Raw genomic sequence first — 20679 nt, 5'->3', positions numbered from 1 at the left:
TTACAAAAGGTAAATCGTGCTTGACTAATCTACTGGAATTTTTGGAGGATGTAACTGGTAAAATAGATAAGGGAGAACCAGTGAATGTGGTGTATTTGGACTTTCAGAAGGCTTTCGGTAGGGTCCCGCATAAGAGATTAGCATGTAAAGTTAAGGCACATGGGATTGGGGGCAAGGTATTGACTTGGATAGAGAACTGGTTGGCAGACAGAAAGCAAAGAGTTGGAATAAACGTGTCTTTTTCCAAGTGGCAGGCAGTGACTAGAGGGGTACCGCAGAGATCGGTCCTTGGGCCCCAGCTATTCACAATATATATTAATGATCTAGACAAGGGAACTAGATGTAATATCTCCAAATTTGCAGACGACACAAAGCTGGGTGGGCGTGTGTGCTGTGAGGATGCCGAGAAACTCCAGGATGATTTGGACAGGTTGGGTGATTTGGCAAAAGCATGGCAGATGCAATGTAACGTGGATAAATGCGAGGTTATCCACTTTGGTGGCAAAACAGGAAGGCAGATTATTATCTGAATGGCAATAGATTGGGAGAAGGGGAAGTGCAACGAGACCTGGGTGTCCTTGTGCACCAGTTGCTGAATGTAAGCATGCAGGTGCAGCAGGCGGTTAAGAAGGCAAATGGCATGTTGGCCTTTGTAGCGAGAGGGTTTGAGTACAGGAACAAAGATGTCTTGCTGCAGTTATACAGGCCTTGGTGAGACCACATCTTGAGTATTGTGTGCAGTTTTGGTCACCTTATCTGAGGAAGGATGTTCTTGTCATGGAAGGAGTTCAGCGAAGATTCGCCAGGCTGATACCTGGGATGGCAGGAATGACGTATGAGGAGAGATTGGGTCGATTGGGCTTGTACTCGCTGGAGTTTAGAAGAATGAGAGGGGATCTCATTGAAATTTATAAAATTCTGACAGGACTGGACAGACTAGATGCAGGAAGGATGTTCCCGATGGTCGTGGAGTTCAGAACCAGGGGTCACAGACTTAAGGATAAGGGTAGGCCATTTAGGACAGAAATGAGGAGGAATTTCTTCACCCAGAGAGTGGTGAACCTGTGGAATTTTCTACCACAGAAGGCAGTAGAGACCAATACATTAAATATATTCAAGAAGGAGTTGGATATATTTCTTAAGGTTAAAGGGATCAAGGGGTATGGGGAGAAAGCAGGGACCGGGTACTGAATTTGGATGATCAGCCATGATCGCATTGAATGGCGGAGCAGGCTCGAGGGGCCGAATGGCCTACTCCTGCTCCTATCTTCTATGTTTCTATGAGAGAGAGTGCTCCAATCACAGAGAGAGTGCTCCAATCACAGAGAGAGAGTGCTCCAATCACAGAGCGAGACAGTGCTCCAATCACACAGAGAGAGAGAGTGAGTGCTCCAATCACAGAGAGAGAGAGAGTGCTCCAATAACAGAGAGAGAGACTGCTCCAATCACAGAGCGAGAGAGAGAGAGTGCGCCAATCACACAGAGAGAAAGTGCTCCAATCACAGAGAGAGAGAGTGCTCCATTTACAGAGAGAGAGAGTGCTCCAATCACAGATAGAGAGTGCTCCAATCACAGAGTGAGAGTGCTCCAATCACAGAGAGAGCGAGAGTGCTCCAATCACAGAGAGAGAGAGAGCTCCAATCACAGAAAGAGAGAGAGTGCTCCAATCACAGAGAGAGAGAGAGAGAGCGAGTGCTCCAATCACAGAGAGAGAGAGTGCTCCAATCACAGAGAGCGAGAGGGTGCTCCAATCGAGAGTGCTCCAATCATAGAGAGAGAGAGAGAGAGAGAGAGTGCTCCAATCACAGGGAGAGAAAGTGCTCCAATCACAGAGGGAGAGAGTGCTCCAATCGAGAGTGCTCCAATCACAGAGAGAGAGATAGAGAGAGTGCTCCAATCACAGAGAGAGAGTGCTGCAATCACAGAGAGAGAGACTGCTCCAATCACAGAGCGAGAGAGAGAGAGAGAGTGCTCCAATCACACAGAGAGTGCTCCATTCACAGAGAGAGAGAGTGCTCCATTCACAGAGAGAGAGAGTGCTCCATTCACAGAGAGAGAGAGTGCTCCAATCACAGATAGAGAGTGCTCCAATCACACAGAGAGTGCTCCATTCACAGAGAGAGTGCTCCATTCACAGAGAGAGTGCTCCATTCACAGAGAGAGAGAGTGCTCCAATCACAGATAGAGAGTGCTCCATTCACAGAGAGAGAGTGCTCCAATCACAGATAGAGAGTGCTCCAATCAAAGAGTGAGAGTGCTCCAATCACAGAGAGAGAGAGAGAAAGTGCTCCAATCACAGAGAGAGAGAGCGAGAGTGCTCCAATCACAGAGGGAGAGAGGGAGAGAGTGCTCCAATCGAGAGTGCCCCAATCACAGAGAGAGAGAGAGATAGAGAGAGTGCTCCAATCACAGAGAGGCAGAGTGCTCCAATCACAGAGAGAAAGAGAGAGTGTGCTCCAATCACAGAGAGAGAGAGAAAGAGAGTGCTCCAATCACAGAGAGAGAGGGAGTGCTCCAATCACAGAGAGAGAGAGAGAGAGAGAGAGTGCTCCAATCACAGAGAGAGGGAGAGTGTGCTCCAATCACAGAGAGAGAGAGAGTGCTCCAATCACACAGAGAGAGAGTGCTCCAATCACAGAGGGAGAGAGAGAGAGCTCCAATCACAGAGAGAGAGAGAGAGAGAGCATCAGGGAGCTTCAGCATAGCAGTGAATGCACTAAAAGAAAAAGACCGAAGAGCCCTATATGCAATAAAAAGAAAATTCTACAACATCCAAATCCCAATCAAAATCTGGCTCAAAATATTTGACAGCATAATCCTGCCCATTGCACTGTACGGTAGTGAAGTATGGGGCCCGCTAAATCACCAAAGCTACACTAAATGGGAAAAACACACAATAGAAGCCCTACATGCAGAATTCTGCCGAAGCATCCTTCGCACCCAAAGAAAAACGCCAACAAATGCATGCAGAGCCGAACTAGGCAGATACCCACTGATAATAAACATCCAGAAACGAGCACTAAACTTCCTAAATCACCTCAAATCTAGCTCCCCAGACACCCTTCATTTCAAAGCCTTTCAGACCCAAGAGCTAAACCCAGAAAAGAGTCCCCTGAGTCAGCTGCTACTGAAACTAAGTACTCAGCCGGACCCTGACCAGCCCCAGACCAACACAGCCGTCCAAACACCAATCCGAGTGAACCAAATCATTAAAAAATGCAAAGAAACCTACCTGGAACATTGGAACAAAATAACCGAAAGCCAAAGCAGATTAGAATGTTACCGGGCCCTAAAAAGAGAATATAAACTGGCAGACTACCTCACGACCATCAGAGACACAAAACAGAGACAGACCCTCACCAGGTACAGACTAAGCGACCACCAACTGGAAATTGAAAAAGGCAGATACAAGAAATCCTGGCAGCCTAGAGAGAATAGAATATGCGATCAATGTCTGGCCGGCGAGGTTGAAACAGAAATGCATTTCCTCCTAAAATGCGAAAAATTCAACACATCAAGAAACATATTATTCAACAAGCTAAGCCAAACAACCCCAGATTTCAAGGAATTGGATGACCTGTCAAAATTGAGATTAGTCCTGGGAGAAGGAGACAGACCATACCTTGGGGCCAAATATGTAACAACATGTCACAACCTGAGGACTGTTTAAAAGTAAGACTGTTTAAAATTAATATTGTTAAAAGTAATATTGTATGTACCCAACAAATGTCAAATCGATTGACACCTACAGAATGTTGGAAAACTGTACCTTTTTGCTATGTAAGCTTTGGCAATATGGTTCTCTGTAAACTTTCATGCCAATAAAGCATTTGAATTGGAATTGGAATTGGAGTGCTCCAATCACAGTGAGAGAGAGCGCTCCAATCACAGTGAGAGAGAGAGCTCCAATCACAGAGAGAGCGAGTGCTCCAATCACAGAGCGAGGCAAAGTGCTCCAATCACAGCGCGAGCGAGAGAGTGCTCCAATCACAGTGAGAGAGAGAGCTCCAATCACACAGAGAGAGAGTGCTCCAATCACAGAGAGAGAGAGTGCTTCAATCACAGTGAGAGCGAGTGCTCCAATCACAGAGCGGGAGAGAGAGAGTGCTCCAATCACAGAGAGAGCGAGAGTGCTCCAATCACAGAGCAAGAGAGAGTGCTCCAATCACAGAGAGAGAGGATAGTGGCGCTGCAGGTCGGCTGACGGGGAAATATTCTTAAAGCTGTTGCTGTCGGGTATGTGAGTTTGATGCGATGTAACGGGAAATTGGCTGGTTGCTGCCGGCGTTTGCAGCAGGTTATTTTTGGAGAGTGAGAGTGGAAGCGGAGTGGTAGGGAAGAGAGTGGTAGGGAGAGAGCGGGTGGGGGAGGGTAGACTGAGATGGCTAGTGGAAGGGGAGAGAGGGGCTAGTGGGAGGGGGAGGAGAAGGCAGGGAAGGGGCTGCTGGGAGCAGGGAGAGTGGGGGCTGGGGGACTGGAGAGTGGGGCAGAGGAGGGTGAGGGGCAGAGGAGGGTGTGTGGGGAGGGAGAGGGGCAGAGGAGGGTGTGGGGAGGGAGAGGGGCAGAGGAGGAGGGTGTGGGGAGGGAGAGGGGCAGAGGAGGAGGGTGTGGGGAGGGAGAGGGGCAGAGGAGGAGGGTGTGGGGAGGGAGAGGGGCAGAGGAGGAGGGTGTGGGGAGGGAGAGGGGCAGAGGAGGGTGTGGGGAGGGAGAGGGGCAGAGGAGGGTGTGTGGGGAGGGAGGGAGAGGGGCAGAGGAGGGTGGGTGGGGAGGGAGATGGGCAGAGGAAGGTGGGTGGGTGGGGAGGAAGGTGGGTGGGTGGGGAGGAAGGTGGGTGGGTAGGGAGATGGGCAGAGGAAGGTGGGTGGGTGGGGCGGGGCAGAGGAAGGTGGGTGGGTGGAGAGGGGCAGAGGAAGGTGGGTGGGTGGAGAGGGGCAGAGGAAGGTGGGTGGGTGGGGAGGGGCAGAGGAAGGTGGGTGGAGAGGGGCAGAGGAAGGTGGGTGGGGAGGGGCAGGGGAGGGAGAGTGGGGCAGGGGAGGGAGAGTAGGGCAGAGGCAGGTGGGTGGGCAGGCAGGCAGGGAGAGTGGGGGAGGGAGAGGTGGGCAAGGAGAGTGGGGGAGGGAGAGGTGGGCAAGGAGAGTGGGGGAGGGTGGGCAAGGAGAGGAGGTCTTTTCGAAAGACGGCAACTCCGACAGTGCAGTAGAGGAGGGTGGGTGGGGAGGGAGAGGGGCAGAGGAGGGTGGGTGGGGAGGGAGTGGGGCAGAGGAGGGTGGGTGGGGAGGGAGTGGGGCAGAGGAGGGTGGGTGGGGAGGGAGAAGGGCAGAGGAGGGTGGGTGGGGAGGGAGAGGGGCAGAGGAAGGTGGGTGGGTGGGCAGGGAGAGTGGGGGAGGGAGAGGTGGGCAAGGAGCGTGGGGGAGGGAGAGGTGGGCAGGGAGGGTGGGCAAGGAGAGGAGGTCTCTTTGAAAGACGGCACCTCCGACAGTGCAGCGGAGATCCCTCAGTACTGCACTGGGAGTGTCAGCCTAGATTTTTGTGCTCAGGTTTCTGGAGTGGGATTTGAACCCATAATCTTCTGACTCAGGCGAATGTGCTACCCACTGACCCACAGCTGACACACGTGTAGTTTTAAGCCTTTATAATTCACTAGTGTATCTTGCAGTGGACCAGCTGTATTCCTGCTTTTTGTATTTATAATTTTATTTGTTAAAACTTTGTATCTGTTGCATTTAAATGATTTATACGATGTTAAATATACTTTTATGACAGGTGAGCGATGATCATACTAAGAAATACAACATTTTCCACTTTCTTTGCATTTCCGGGCCAGGTTAGATGCATTGTAAAGAGGTGGGTACACCAACATTTTCTTTGGGACGAACCCTGCAAATAGTTTTCTTTGTTCACAGAAATAGCTCAAAATGAAGTTGGAAAACATAAGAACATAAGAAATTTGAGCAGGAGTCGGCCATTTGGCCCTTCGCGCCTGCTCCACCATTCAATAAGATGATGGCTGATCTACTACCTCATCTCCACTTTCCTGCACTGTCCCCATATCCCCCGATTCTCTTAATATTCAAAAATCTATCGATCTCTGTCTTGAATATACTCAGTGACTGAGCCTCCACAGCCCTCTGGGGTAGAGAATTCCAAAGATTCACCACCCTCAGTGAAGAAATTTTTCCTCATCTCAGTCCTAAATGGCCGACCCCTTATTCTGAGACTGTGACCCCCTGGTTCTAGACTCCCCAGCCAGGGGAAACATCCTCCCTGCATCTACCCTGTCAAGCCCTGTAAGAATTGTGTATGTTTCAATGAGATCACCTCTCATTCTTCTAAACTCTAGAGAATATAGGCCTAGTCTACTCAATCTCTCCTCAAAGGACAATCCCCCCATCCCAGGAACCAGTCTGGTGATCCTTTGTTGCACTCCCTCTATGGCAAGTATATCCTTCCTTAGGTAACGAGACCAAAACTGTACACAATACTCCAGCTGTGATTTCACCAAGGCCCGATATAATTGCAGTAAGACTTCTTTACTCTTATATTCCAATCCTTTTGTAATAAAGGCCAACATACCATTTGCTTTCCTAATTGCTTGCTGTACCTGCAAGTTAACTTGCAGAAACTGTATGTATGTCAATGTTTGGTGAGGACAGGATGGGAATCGGCACTGAGGTCTTCCATTGTCAAACAGCCTGCCAACACTCTCTCTAAGCTAGCATTTGGTTGAGGTTGTGGGTGGGTGACTGCACATCCTTATCCCAGCAAGAGACAAAGGCTTTGCGGGGAGGGAAGGGATGAAAATTGCCAGAGAAAGGAGGATGAAGTTGTTAGTTAGAATGATACAGCACAGAAGGAGGCCATTCGGCCATCGTACCTGTGCCGGCTCTTTGGTAGAACTATGCAATTAATCCCACTCCTCTTTCCCCATAGCCCAGTAAATGTTTTCATAGAAAGATAGAAGGTAGGAGCAGGTGTCGGCCATTCGGCCCCTCGAGCCTGCTCCGCCATTCAATGAGATCATGGCTGATCATCCAAATTCAGTACCCTGTCCCTGCTTTCTCTGCATATCCCTTGATCCCTTTAGCCTTAAGAAATATATCCAACTCCTTCTTGAATATATATAATAAATTGGCCTCAACTGCCTTCTGTGGTAGAGAATTCCACAGGTTCACCGCTCTCTGGGTGAAGAAATTCCTCCTCATCTCTGTCCTAAATGGCTTACCCCTTATCCTTATCCTTAGACTGTGACCCCTGGGTCTGGACTCCCCCGCCATCGGGAACATCCTTCCTGCATCTAGTCTGTCTATTCATGTTAGAATTTTATAAGTTTCAATGAGATCTCCTCTCATTCTTCTAAACTCCAGCGAGTATAAGCCCAATCGACCCAATCTCTCCTCATACGTCATTCCTGCCATCACAGGTATCAGTCTGGTGAATCTTCGCTGCTCTCTCTCCATGGTAATAGCATCCTTCCTCAGGTAAGGCGACCAAAACTGCACACAATACTCAAGGTGTGGTCTCACCAAGGCCCTGTACAACTGCAGCAAGACATCCTTGCTCCTGTACTCGAATCCTCTCGCTATGAAGGCCAACATACCATTTGCCGTCTTAACCGCCTGCTGCACCTGCATGCTTACCTTCAGCGACTGGTGCGCAAGGACCTTCAAGTATTTATCCGGTTCTCTTTTGAATGTTACTATTAAATCTGACCATTTCTAGTTGGCCATTTCCCCATCAGGCCCTGCCTGTTTACATAAGCACATAAGAAATAGGAGCAGGAGTAGGCCATTCGGAACTTCGAGCCTGCTCCGCCATTCAATGAGATCGTGGCTGATCTTCTGCCTCAACTCCATTCACCGGCCCTATCGCCATATCCCTTGATGCCTTTACTGGTCAAGTTGCGGCAAGTTGCAGCGTCCTTTGTCTTGATGTTCTAGCTGAGCAGCATGGCAGGTTTTTGTCTGGGAATAGCCACTGCAAAATCCAGACACTTGCAGATAACAGATTGGGAACAACCGGATACTGTCAGAGTGTACGAGACTAGAATCTGGCATATAGGGCATAAGCATAGAGCTCTCGGTTTCCCCTCGTGGGAGAATCTAGATCTAGGGGGCATGGCTTCAGAATAAGGGGTCGCCCATTTAAAACTTACAGGGCCTTGGTGAGACCACACCTTGAGTATTGTGTGCTGTTTTGGTCGCCTTATCTGAGGAAGAATGTTCTTGCCATGGAGGGAGTGCAGCGAAGATTCACCAGACTGATACCTGGGATGGCAGGAATGACGTATGAGGAGAGATTGGGTCGATTGGGCTTATACTCGCTGGAGTTGAGAAGAATGAGAGGGGATCGCATTGAAACTTATAAAATTCTAACAGGACTAGACAGACTAGATGCAGGAAGGATGTTCCCGATGGTCGGGGAGTTCAGAACCAGGGGTCACAGTCTAAGGATAAGGGGTAGGCCATTTAGGACAGAGATGAGGAGGAATTTCTTCACCCAGAGAGTGGTGAACCTGTGGAATTCTCTACCACAGAAGGCAGTGGAGGCCAATTCATTAAATATATTCAAGAAGGAGTTGGATATATTTCTTAAGGCTAAAGGGATCAAGGGATATGGGGAGAAGGCAGGGACAGGGTACTGAGTTTGGATGATCAGCCATGATCTCATTGAATGGCGGAGCAGGCTCAAGGGGCCGAATGGCCTGCTCCTGCTCCTATTTCTTATGTTCGGAGTGTCCGGATCACCAGCCTTACTGCTAGAAATCAGGGTCTGATGCAGGGTAGCCAGGTTGTCTAATTGCCTATATAATCTAAAATAAAAACAGAAAACGCTGGAAACACTCAGCAGGTCAGGCAGCATCTGTGGAGAGAGAACCAGAGTTAACGTTTCAGGTCGATGACCCTTCGTCAGAACTGGAAAAAGTTGGAGATGTAACAGGTTTTTAAGCAAGTGCCGAGGCAGGGAAAGGGGGTAGGGGAGGAAAGAACAAAAGGGAAGGTCTGTGATAGGATGGAAGGCAGGAGAGATTAAAAGACAAAAGGGATGATGGTGCAAGGCAAAAGGAGATGGTAATGGGACAAGTTAAACAAAAGATGACTCTAGATGAGGTGTAAATGGGAATGGCAGAATCATCAACAGCTGTCATGTGAGAGAAAAAATAGGGGCCGAGGTTATGATCTGAAATTATTGAACTCGATGTTGAGTCCAGAAGGCTGTAAAGTGCCCAATCGAAAGATGAGGTGCTGTTCCTCGAGCTTACGTTGAGCTTCACTGGAACAATGTAAGAGGCCGAGGACGGAGAGATCAGAGTGGGAGTGGAGCAGAGAATTAAAGTGACAGGCGACCGGAAGCTCGGGGCCATGCTTACGGACTGAACGGAGGTGTTCCGCAAAGTGGTCACCCAATCTGCGTTTGGTCTCCCCAATGTAGAGGAGACCGCATCGTGAGCAGCGAATACAGTATACTAGATTGCGAGAAGTACAAGTAAATCGCTGTTTCACCTGGAAGGGGTGTTTGGGGCCCTGGACAGTGGGAAGGGAGGAAGTAAAAGGGCAGGTGTTGCATCTCCTGCGCTTGCACGGGAAGGGGAAGGGGTGTTGGGGGTGATTGAGGAGTGAACCAGGGTGTCGCAGAGGGAGTGGTCCCTTCGGAATGCTGGGGCGGGGAAGATGTGTTTGGTGGTGGGATCACGCCGGATCTGTTGAATGTGGAGGCTGGTGGGGTGAAAGGTGAGGACAAGGGGAACCCTATCGTGGTTCTGGAAGGAGTGAGAGCAGAAGTGCGGGAAATAGAACGGACAGGGTCGAGGGCCAAGTCAACTACGGTAGAGGGGAATCCTCGGTTGAGGAAAAAGGAAGACATGTCGGAAGCGCTAGCATGGAAGGTGGCATCATCAGAGCAGATGCGACGGAGAAACTGGGAGAATGGAATAGAGTCCTTACAGGAGGCAGACTGGGAGGAAGTGTAGTCCAGGTAGCTGTGGGAGTCAGTGGGCTTATAGTAGATGTTTGTCAATAACCTATCCCCAGAAATGGAGACGGAGAAGTCAAGGAAGGGAGGGGAAGAGTCGGAGATGGATCATGTGAAGGTGAGGGAAGGGTGGAAATTGGAAGCTAAGTGAATGAAATTTTCTCGTTCATTCTAATTGCTTAGTCTTATCATTAATATTGTTTCTGCTACCTTTAATAAAGTTACTGCTTAGTTAATGTTAGCTTTGATAAACTTCATCTTTGTATCGGGCCTCGTATCGAAGGCTTTTGCACAGGAGTTACTAGCTTACAGGAGTTTAAAACAAAATTAAGGCTGTTGTCTTCTCTCTTTTTTAGCAAAACTCGGCAACATTTAGCGGCACAGAATGGCTGAAAATGACGTAGACAATGAGCTCTTGGACTACGAGGACGATGAGGTGGAGAACCAGGTGGCGGGCGACGCCTCGGAGGTGCCCCTCAAGAAGGACGTGAAGGGCTCGTACGTGTCCATCCACAGCTCTGGGTTCCGAGACTTCCTGCTGAAACCGGAGTTACTGCGTGCGATTGTCGACTGCGGCTTTGAGCACCCCTCTGAAGGTACCCGGGCCCTTGGGCAGGTTTTTGTTGTTGCATCGGGAACCGTAATGGGGCCCAGAGTGAGCTACGAGACAGTGATGTGAGCAAAAAACAAACAAAAAAAGCTCGGGTAGCTTTATCAGTGCCATCCAAATCCTGAGATGTTCTTGTAACACATTTCCCCAACCTCCCCCACCACCCCGCCCCCCCCCCCCCAACCCGCACAGATGGTGCAGGAAGTTCCAATCTCTGCTTTGTTTTCCTCTCTTCTATTGTCTCTGCTTTCTTCCTCTCCTGGGCTGCTCTGTTCCCGTAACAACAACAAGAACTTGCATTGATAGAGCGCCTTCACTGTGGCAAAATGCCCCAAGGCTTTTCATGGGTGCTGCCCACCATAGAAACATAGAAGATAGGAGCAGGAGTAGGCCATTCGGCCCTCGAGCCTGCTCCGCCATTCAATGAGATCATGGCTGATCATCCAAATTCAGTGCACTGTCCCTGCCTTCTCCCCATATCCCTTGATCCCTTTAGCCTTAAGAAATATATCTAACTCCTTGAATATATATTTAATAAGTTGGGCTCAACTGCCTTGTGTGGTAGAGAATTCCACAGGTTCACCACTCTCTGGGTGAAGAAATTCTTCCTCATCTCTGTCCTAAATGGCTTACCCCTTATCTTTAGACTGTGACCCCTGGTTCTGGACTCCCCTGCCATCGGGAACATCCTTCCTGCATCTAGTCTGTCTAGTCCTGTTAGAATTTTATAAGTTTCAATGAGATTCCCTCTCATTCTTCTAAACTCCAGCGAGTATAAGCCCAATCAACCCAATCTCTCCTTCAGCACCTTGCCCAAGTGGTCATTCTTCATGCATTACGATACGAGCCCAGTAAGACCTTGGCGGGACATTTGACTGTGGCCGGGAGGAGTGGGGACGGGGGGGAGCGCACAGCCGACCCTGACTCTGTTCTCGCCTGTGCAGTTTTCAGCAGAAATCTCTGGATTGAGATCAGGAGCCCCCTGTTCCCTATCTTGGGGGCACTGGAGTCATAAACTCTTACAGCACACAAGGAGGCCTTTCGGCCTGTCGTGCCTGTGCCGGCTCTTTGAAAGGGCTGTCCAATGTAGTCCCACTCCCCCCCTGCTCATTCCCTATAACCCTGCAAATTAATCCTCTTCAAGTACAGGTCCAATTGCCTTTTAAAAGTTCCTGCTGAATCTGATTCCACCACCCTTTCAGGTAGTGCATTCCAGATCTTAACAGCCCTCTGTGTGAAGAAATTTCCCCTCTAGTTCTTTTGCCAATTATTTTAAATCTGTGACCGCTGGTTACCGACCCACTTGCCAGAGGAAATAGTTTCTCCCTACTTGCTCTATCAAAATTCCTCATAATTTTGAATAAGAAAATAAGACGTAGGAGCAGGAGTTGGTCATTTGGCCCCTCGAGCCAGCTCCGCCATTCAATGAGATCATGGCGAATCTGATCTTGGCCTCAACTCCACTTCCCTGCCCGCTCCCCATAACCCTTGACTTCCTTATCGTTCAAAAATCTGTCTATCTCCACCTTAAATATATTCAATGACCCAGCCTCCATTAGGTCTCTCCTTAACTTTATCAACTAAATTAAACCCAATTGTAACACCCACCTGCGATCAGTTACCTCTGCACTGGCAGGAATCTTAACTTGGGGCCCTCCAGGGTCCGCATGGTTCAGCCTCTCCCTGGTCAGTGCACACACACTAGCTGAGCTCTCCTTAGGGGAACGCACTGGTCAGTGCACACACACTAGCTGAGCTCTCCTTAGGGGAACGCACTGGTCAGTGCACACACACTAGCTGAGCTGTTTAGGGGAGCGCACTGGTCAGTGCACACACACTAGCTGAGCTGTTTAGGGGAGCGCACTGGTCAGTGCACACACACTAGCTGAGCTGTTTAGGGGAACGCACTGGTCAGTGCACACACACTAGCTGAGCTCTTTAGGGGACCGCACTGGTCAGTGCACACACACTAGCTGAGCTGTTTAGGGGAACGCACTGGTCAGTGCACACACACGAGCTGAGCTCTCCTTAGGGGAATGCACTGGTCAGTGCACACACACTAGCTGAGCTGTTTAGGGGAATGCACTGGTCAGTGCACACACACTAGCTGAGCTGTTTAGGGGAATGCACTGGTCAGTGCACACACACTAGCTGAGCTGTTTCGGGGAACGCACTGGTCAGTGCACACACACTAGCTGAGCTGTTTAGGGGAATGCACTGGTCAGTGCACACACACTAGCTGAGCTGTTTAGGGGAACGCACTGGTCAGTGCACACACACTAGCTGAGCTCTCCTTAGGGGAACGCACTGGTCAGTGCACACACACTAGCTGAGCTGTTTAGGGGAATGCACTGGTCAGTGCACACACACTAGCTGAGCTGTTTAGGGGAACGCACTGGTCAGTGCACACACACTAGCTGAACTGTTTAGGGGAACGCACTGGTCAGTGCACACACACTAGCTGAGCTGTTTAGGGGACCGCACTGGTCAGTGCACACACACGAGCTGAGCTCTCCTTAGGGGAATGCACTGGTCAGTGCACACACACTAGCTGAGCTCTCCTTAGGGGAACGCACTGGTCAGTGCACACACACTAGCTGAGCTGTTTAGGGGAACGCACTGGTCAGTGCACACACACTAGCTGAGCTGTTGAGGGGAACGCACTGGTCAGTGCACACACACTAGCTGAGCTGTTTAGGGGAACGCACTGGTCAGTGCACACACACTAGCTGAGCTGTTTAGGGGAACGCACTGGTCAGTGCACACACACTAGCTGAGCTGTTTAGGGGAATGCACTGGTCAGTGCACACACACTAGCTGAGCTGTTTAGGGGAATGCACTGGTCAGTGCACACACACTAGCTGAGCTGTTTAGGGGAATGCACGGGTCAGTGCACACACACTAGCTGAACTGTTTAGGGGAACGCACTGGTCAGTGCACACACACAAGCTGAACTGTTTAGGGGAACGCACTGGTCAGTGCACGCACACTAGCTGAGCTCTTTAGGGGACCGCACTGGTCAGTGCACGCACACTAGCTGAACTGTTTAGGGGAACGCACTGGTCAGTGCACACACACTAGCTGAGCTCTCCTTAGGGGAACGCACTGGTCAGTGCACACACACTAGCTGAGCTGTTTAGGGGAGCGCACTGGTCAGTGCACACACTAGCTGAGCTGTTTAGGGGAACGCACTGGTCAGTGCACACACACTAGCTGAGCTGTTTAGGGGAATGCACGGGTCAGTGCACACACACTATCTGAGCTCTCCTTAGGGGAATGCACTGGTCAGTGCACACACACTAGCTGAACTGTTTAGGGGAACGCACTGGTCAGTGCACACACACTAGCTGAGCTGTTTAGGGGAACGCACTGGTCAGTGCACACACACTAGCTGAGCTCTTTAGGGGACCGCACTGGTCAGTGCACACACACTAGCTGAACTGTTTAGGGGAATGCACTGGTCAGTGCATGCACACTAGCTGAGCTCTCCTTAGGGGAATGCACCGGTCAGTGCACACACACTAGCTGAGCTGTTTAGGGGAATGCACTGGTCAGTGCACACACACTAGCTGAGCTGTTTAGGGGAATGCACTGGTCAGTGCACACACACTAGCTGAGCTGTTTAGGGGAATGCACTGGTCAGTGCACACACACTAGCTGAGCTGTTTAGGGGAACGCACTGGCCAGTGCACACACACGAGCTGAGTTGTTTAGGGGGACGCACTGGTCAGTGCACACACACTAGCTGAGCTGTTAGGGGAATGCACCGGTCAGTGCAAACACACTAGCTGAGCTGTTTAGGGGAATGCACCGGTCAGTGCAAACACACTAGCTGAGCTGTTTAGGGGAACGCACTGGTCAGTGCACACACACTAGCTGAGCTGTTGAGGGGAACGCACTGGTCAGTGCACACACACTAGCTGAGCTGTTTAGGGGAACGCACTGGTCAGTGCACACACACTAGCTGAGCTGTTGAGGGGAACGCACTGGTCAGTGCACACACACTAGCTGAGCTGTTTAGGGGAACGCACTGGTCAGTGCACACACACTAGCTGAGCTGTTGAGGGGAACGCACTGGTCAGTGCACACACACTAGCTGAGCTGTTGAGGGGAACGCACTGGTCAGTGCACACACACTAGCTGAGCTGTTTAGGGGAACGCACTGGTCAGTGCACACACACTAGCTGAGCTGTTTAGGGGAATGCACTGGTCAGTGCACACACACTAGCTGAGCTGTTTAGGGGAATGCACCGGTCAGTGCACACACACTAGCTGAGCTGTTTAGGGGAATGCACTGGTCAGTGCACACACACTAGCTGAGCTGTTGAGGGGAACGCACCAGTCAGTGCACACACACTAGCTGAGCTGTTTAGGGGAACGCATTGGTCAGTGCACACACACTAGCTGAGCTGTTTAGGGGCATGCACTGGTCAGTGCTCACACACTAGCTGAGCTGTTTAGGGGAATGCACTGGTCAGTGCACACACACTAGCTGAGCTGTTTAGGGGAATGCACTGGTCAGTGCACACACACACTAGCTGAGCTGGTTAGGGGAATGCACTGGTCAGTGCACACACACTAGCTGAGCTGTTTAAGGGAACGCACTGGTCAGTGCACACACACTAGCTGAGCTGTTTAGGGGAACGCACTGGTCAGTGCACACACACTAGCTGAGCTGTTTAGGGGAACGCACTGGTCAGTGCACACACACTAGCTGAGCTGTTTAGGGGAACGCACTGGTCAGTGCACACACACTAGCTGAGCTGTTGAGGGGAGCGCACTGGTCAGTGCACACACACGAGCTGAGTTGTTTAGGGGAATGCACTGGTCAGTGCACACACACTAGCTGAGCTGTTTAGGGGAATGCACTGGTCAGTGCACACACTCTAGCTGAGCTGTTTAGGGGAATGCACTGGTCAGTGCACACACACGAGCTGAGCTGTTTAAGGGAACACACTGGTCCGTGCACACACTCTAGTTGAGCTGTTTAGGGGAACGCACTGGTCAGTGCACACACACTAGCTGAGCTGTTTAGGGGAATGCACTGGTCAGTGCACACACTCTAGTTGAGCTGTTTAGGGGAACGCACTGGTCAGTGCACACACACTAGCTGAGCTGTTTAGGGGAACGCACTGGTCAGTGCACACACACTAGCTGAGCTCTCCTTAGGGGTGGTTCTCCTTCGAGCAGGGAAGGCGAAGACGAGATTTGATCGAGGCGTTTAAAATCATGAAGGTTTTAGGTTAGAGTAAATAAAGTGAAACTGTTTCCAATGGCTGAAAGGTCGGTAGCCAGAGGGCGCAGATTTAAGCTGATTGACAAAAGAAGCAGAGGCGACGTGAGGAAATACTTTTCACACAACGAGTGGTTAGGATTTGGAAGGCACTGCCTGATAGGGCGGTGGATACAGATTCAATAGTAGCTGTCAAAAGGGAATTGGATAAACACTTGAAGGAGAAAAAATTGCAGGGATAGGGGGAAAGAGCAGGGGGAGTGGGACTAACTGGATTGCTCTTCGAAAGAGCTGGCGCAGGCTCACTGGGCCGAATGGCGTCTTTCTGTGCTGTACGATTCTATGATATGTACGTAACTGAGAATCACAGCTTTCAAAAGCACAATAATCTGTAATATAATTCTCATCTTCATAGCTGAGGGTTACTGGCTGCAGCATACTTTGAGCACAATTGGCCTGGTTGTTGATCGCTGGACTTGGCTTGGACTTCTAAAGCAATGCCGCGCCTCTTGCTCCCCATCCAAATCCTCCCAATAATCCAGGATTATCTTGGAAGGGAAGGACAACCCCAAGATCCTTTCCTAGATGACGTACTGTCTCCTCCAGCATCCCATCTTTACTCGCAACACCAAATGTGAGGCGCCCATGGATTGTTTGTGTGTCAAAGAACAAGACCATGTAGATTAGCTGCTTTAGGCTCCTTATTTCTGACCGAGACTTGAGCATGTAAGAAATAAGAGCAGGAGTCGGCCCTTCGAGCCTGCTCCGCCATTCAATATGATCATGGCTGATCTTCTACCTCAACTCCGCTTTCCCACCCTATCCCCATATTCCTTGATTCCCTTAGTGCCCAAGAATCTATCGATCCTGAGACTATGACCCCTAGTTCTCGACTCTCCAACCAGCAGAAACAGCCTTCCAGCACCTACTCTGTCAAGCCCTCTCAGAATTTTATACGTTTCAATGAGATCACCTCTCATTCTTCTAAACTCCAGAGAATATAGGCCTATTCTACTCAGTCTCTCCTCATAGGACAGCCCTCTCATCCCAGGAATCAAATGAGTTCCTGTGTATGCCCTCCACTACTACAACTTTGGCCTCCTTTGCATCCCCCCCCTGCTTTTGGTCTACAGCGACCTTTACCACCTAGAAGGACAAGGGCAGCAAGCGCTTGGGAACACCCCCACCTCCAAGTTCCCCTCCAAGTCACACACCATCCTGACTTGTAAATATATCGGCCATTCCTTCATCATCGCTGGGTCAAAATCCTGGAACACTCTCCCTAACAGCACTGTGGGAACACCTTCACCACACGGACCGCAGCGGTTCAAGAAGGCGGTTCACCACCACCTTCTCAAGGGCAATTAGGGATGGGCAATAAATGCTGGCCTTGCCAGCGATGCTCACATCCTGTGAATGAATTTTAAAAAATGTAATTGGCAGGCTTGTCTTGGTCCGATAGCCTGGAATTCACTCCGCTAAAGGCCTCCGCCTTGCACCCTCTCTCCCGTCCTTCAAGAGCATGCTTAAGATCCACCGCTTCGCTCTTGCCTTCAACCAACATCCCATAATCCGACTCCCACCACTACTCTCGGGTGTCTTCGTTATTTTCACCTCTGCGAAGCTGCTGTATAAGTTGTGATATTGTTTGAATTTCTCACTTTCTTGTAGCACCCGCCTATCCATGTACTGTCTTGTCTGTGTGCGACGCCTTCTACAACGAGGACAGTGCACACACTGCAACAGCTTGGAATGTGCTCTTATGACCAACAGCTTGAACGTGTTGCAAGCCTCGACATATATCGTTTTGATCTGCTGGCTCAATTTAATTATCCCCGTGCATCTGCTTCTCTGAACTAAAAATAGAAAATCCTGAAAGTTAGCCAGCAAGTTCTTGGGATATCCAATGAGAGGGACATTATTGTTTCTGGCGCGATCCTTCTTGTCAAACGGTTTTGGGTTCTGCTGAAGCATCTCGCCCAAAACATTAGCCAGCCTTTCGTTTTCAGGCCTGCTGACTGGCTCGCTGTGCGTCGCCATCATTTTCTGCTTTTACTTCAGATTTCCAGCGCCCTTCGCTCTTCCTACTCTCTGGTTGTAACTTGCGTCCGTTTATTTCTATTAATTGTTGGTTCTGTTCCCTGCAGTGCAACACGAGTGCATACCCCAAGCAATTCTCGGCATGGATGTCCTGTGCCAGGCCAAGTCTGGCATGGGAAAAACAGCGGTGTTTGTCTTGGCTACTCTTCAACAACTTGAACCTGTCACCGGACAAGTGAGTTCAGTATTGTCACCAAATGTGTGCCATTTTGTCGCAAGTCAACAAGCTGAAACTAAGGCTGGAGTTATCTAGCAGTTCGTAATCTGAGAGCGGTACCGGTCCCTTGTACGATGGTTCCTGATCGGAGAGTGGTACCGGTCCCTTGTACTATGGTTCCTGATCGGAGAGTGGTATGGGTCCCTTGTACGATGGTTCCTGATCGGAGAGCGGTACCGGTCCCTTGTACTATGGTTCCTGATCGGAGAGCGGTACCGGTCCCTTGTACTATGATTCCTGATTGGAGAGCGGTACCGGTCCCTTGTACTATGGTTCCTGATCGGAGAGTGGTATGGGTCCCTTGTACGATGGTTCCTGATCGGAGAGCGGTACCGGTCCCTTGTACTATGGTTCCTGATTGGACAGCGGTACCGGTCCCTTGTACTACAGTCCCATCTGAGTTGGCGACTGCGCTCGCTTTGTAGGGCTTGCGATCACGTCAAACCTATTTTTTATGGTTCAGGCAACCCTTTGGAATCTCCACTACCTTAGTGACATCTCCCCATAACCTTTCCTCCAGTATAAATATGCTGTGTTTCCCGTAGCCCTATCTCGTTCGCGCAGCTGCCTAGTCAGAGGTATAAATGTAGTTGTGGATGGTTGACCCCTCTCCGATACGGGGATGTCTCCACTGTAATATAGTGTAGCACCCACCACGTTAAGTGCCCAGTTTGTACGAAGTCTGATGGTTGTGTGCCAACAATGTTAATTGTTTGTTTGTTGCTAGAGTGTCAGCTGTGGCTCAGTTGGTAGCACCCTCGCCTCTGAGTCAGAAGGTTGTGGGTTCAAATCCCACTCCAGGGACTTGAGCACATAAAGCTAAGCTGACACTCCAGTGGCAGCGCTGCACTATCGGAGGTGCTGTCTTTCGGATGAGACGTTAAACCGAGGCCCCGTCTGCTCTCTCAGGTGGACGTAAAAGATCCCATGGCACTATTTCGAAGAGGAGCAGGGGGGAGTTATCCCGGTGTCCTGGGTCAATATTTATCCCTCAACCAACATAACAAAAAAAAAGATGATCTGGTCAGAGTCAGAGTGTGAAAGGCTTAGAGGGTGCAGAATTCTTAAAGTGCATCCAGGAGAGCTTTTTGAGCCAACATGTAGAAAGTCCTACAAGAGAGGGGGCGGTACTGGACCTAATTCTGGGGAATGTAGCCGGGCAAGTGGTGGAAGTATCAGTAGGAGAGCATTTTGGCGACAGTGACCATAATTCGGTGAAATTTAAGGTGGTCATGGAAAAAGACAAAGACGGCCCGGAAATAAGGGTTCTAAATTGGGGGAAGGCCGATTTTAATATGATAAGGCAGGATCTGGCCAAAGTGGACTGGGAGCAGCTACTTATAGGAAAATCCACATCAAAACAGTGGGAGACTTTCAGAAGGGAAATAGAGAGAGTACAGCGCCAACATGTTCCTGTAAAGGTCAAGGGTGGGACCAACAAGCAAAGGGAACCTTGGATGACAAGGGATATACAAAAATGCATTAGAAATAAAAGGGGGGCTTTTGGCAGTTACAAAAGACTAAAGACGGAAGAAGCCCTAGAGGAGTATAAAAAGTGCAGGGGCATACTTAAAAAAGAAATTAGGAGGGCGAGGAGGGGCCATGAAATAACACTGGCGAGCAAAATAAAGGAAAATCCTAAGATGTTTTATAAGTATATTAAGGGCAAGAGGATAACCAGGGAAAGGGTAGGGCCCATTAGGGACCAAAGTGGCAATCTGTGTGTAGAACCAGATGATGTAGGCGGGGTTTTAAATGAATTTTTTGCATCTGTGTTCACTATGGAGAAAGACGATGCAGACATAGAAATCGGGCAAGGGGATTGTGACATACTTGAACATATTAGCATCGAGAGGGAGGAGGTGCTAGCGGTTTTAGCAGGCCAAAAAGTGGATAAATCCCCAGGCCCGGACGAGATGTATCCCAGGCTGCTGTGGGAGGCAAAGGAGGAGATTGCAGGGGCTCTGACACAAATTTTCAGAACCTCTCTGGCCACAGGGGATGTACCAGAGGACTGGAGAACAGCTAATGTAGTACCATTATACAAGAAGGGTAGCAGGGATAAACCAGGGAATTACAGGCCAGTGAGCCTAACATCTGTGGTAGGGAAATTATTGGAAAAAATTCTGAGGGACAAAATTAGTCTCCACTTGGAGAGGCAAGGATTAATCGGGGATAGTCAGCATGGCTTTGTCAAGGGTAAATCATGTCTGACAAATCTGATTGAATTTTTCGAGGGGGTGACTAGGGAGGTGGATGAGGGAAATGCTGTGGATGTGGTTTACATGGACTTCAGTAAAGCTTTTGACAAAGTCCCGCATAGGAGACTGGTCAAGAAGGTAAGAGCCCATGGGATCCAGGGTGCCTTGGCGCGTTGGATCCTAAACTGGCTGAGTGGCAGGAGGCAGAGGGTGATGGTCGAAGGTTGCTTTTGTGACTGGAAGCCTGTGTCCAGTGGGGTACCTCAGGGATCGGTGCTGGGTCCCTTGTTGTTTGTGATCTACATAAATGATTTGGATGAGAATGTAAAAGGGATGATCAGTAAGTTTG

At 49.9% G+C, this 20679-nt stretch overlaps 1 protein-coding gene across 3 annotated transcripts in view; it reads left to right on the top strand.

Moving 5' to 3' along the window:
• The first annotated feature begins 4132 nt into the window (after positions 1-4132).
• The window catches only part of ddx39b (DEAD (Asp-Glu-Ala-Asp) box polypeptide 39B), a 52921-nt gene continuing 36374 nt past the window's right edge, over positions 4133-20679 (top strand). Inside the window, exons 1-3 of one of the 3 annotated variants that reach the window (XM_085974954.1) lie at positions 4133-4236; positions 10326-10565; positions 17960-18087. In XM_085974954.1, the coding sequence (XP_085831080.1) occupies positions 10355-10565; positions 17960-18087 (339 nt within the window). In that variant the 5' untranslated portion in view covers positions 4133-4236; positions 10326-10354. Of the gene's footprint in view, positions 4237-5826; positions 5845-10325; positions 10566-17959; positions 18088-20679 lie in introns of those variants that run through there. The other 2 variants (XM_085974955.1, XM_085974956.1) reach the window with 2 other exon arrangements.

The sequence above is a fragment of the Somniosus microcephalus genome, unplaced genomic scaffold (assembly GCF_052327205.1).
Source record: "Somniosus microcephalus isolate GS21.2 unplaced genomic scaffold, FLI_Smic_1.0 unresolved_chr1, whole genome shotgun sequence".
Taxonomy (NCBI): Eukaryota; Metazoa; Chordata; class Chondrichthyes; order Squaliformes; family Somniosidae; genus Somniosus; species Somniosus microcephalus.
Note: the sequence above shows the minus strand (reverse complement) of the source record. Positions and strands in the feature narration are given on the sequence as shown.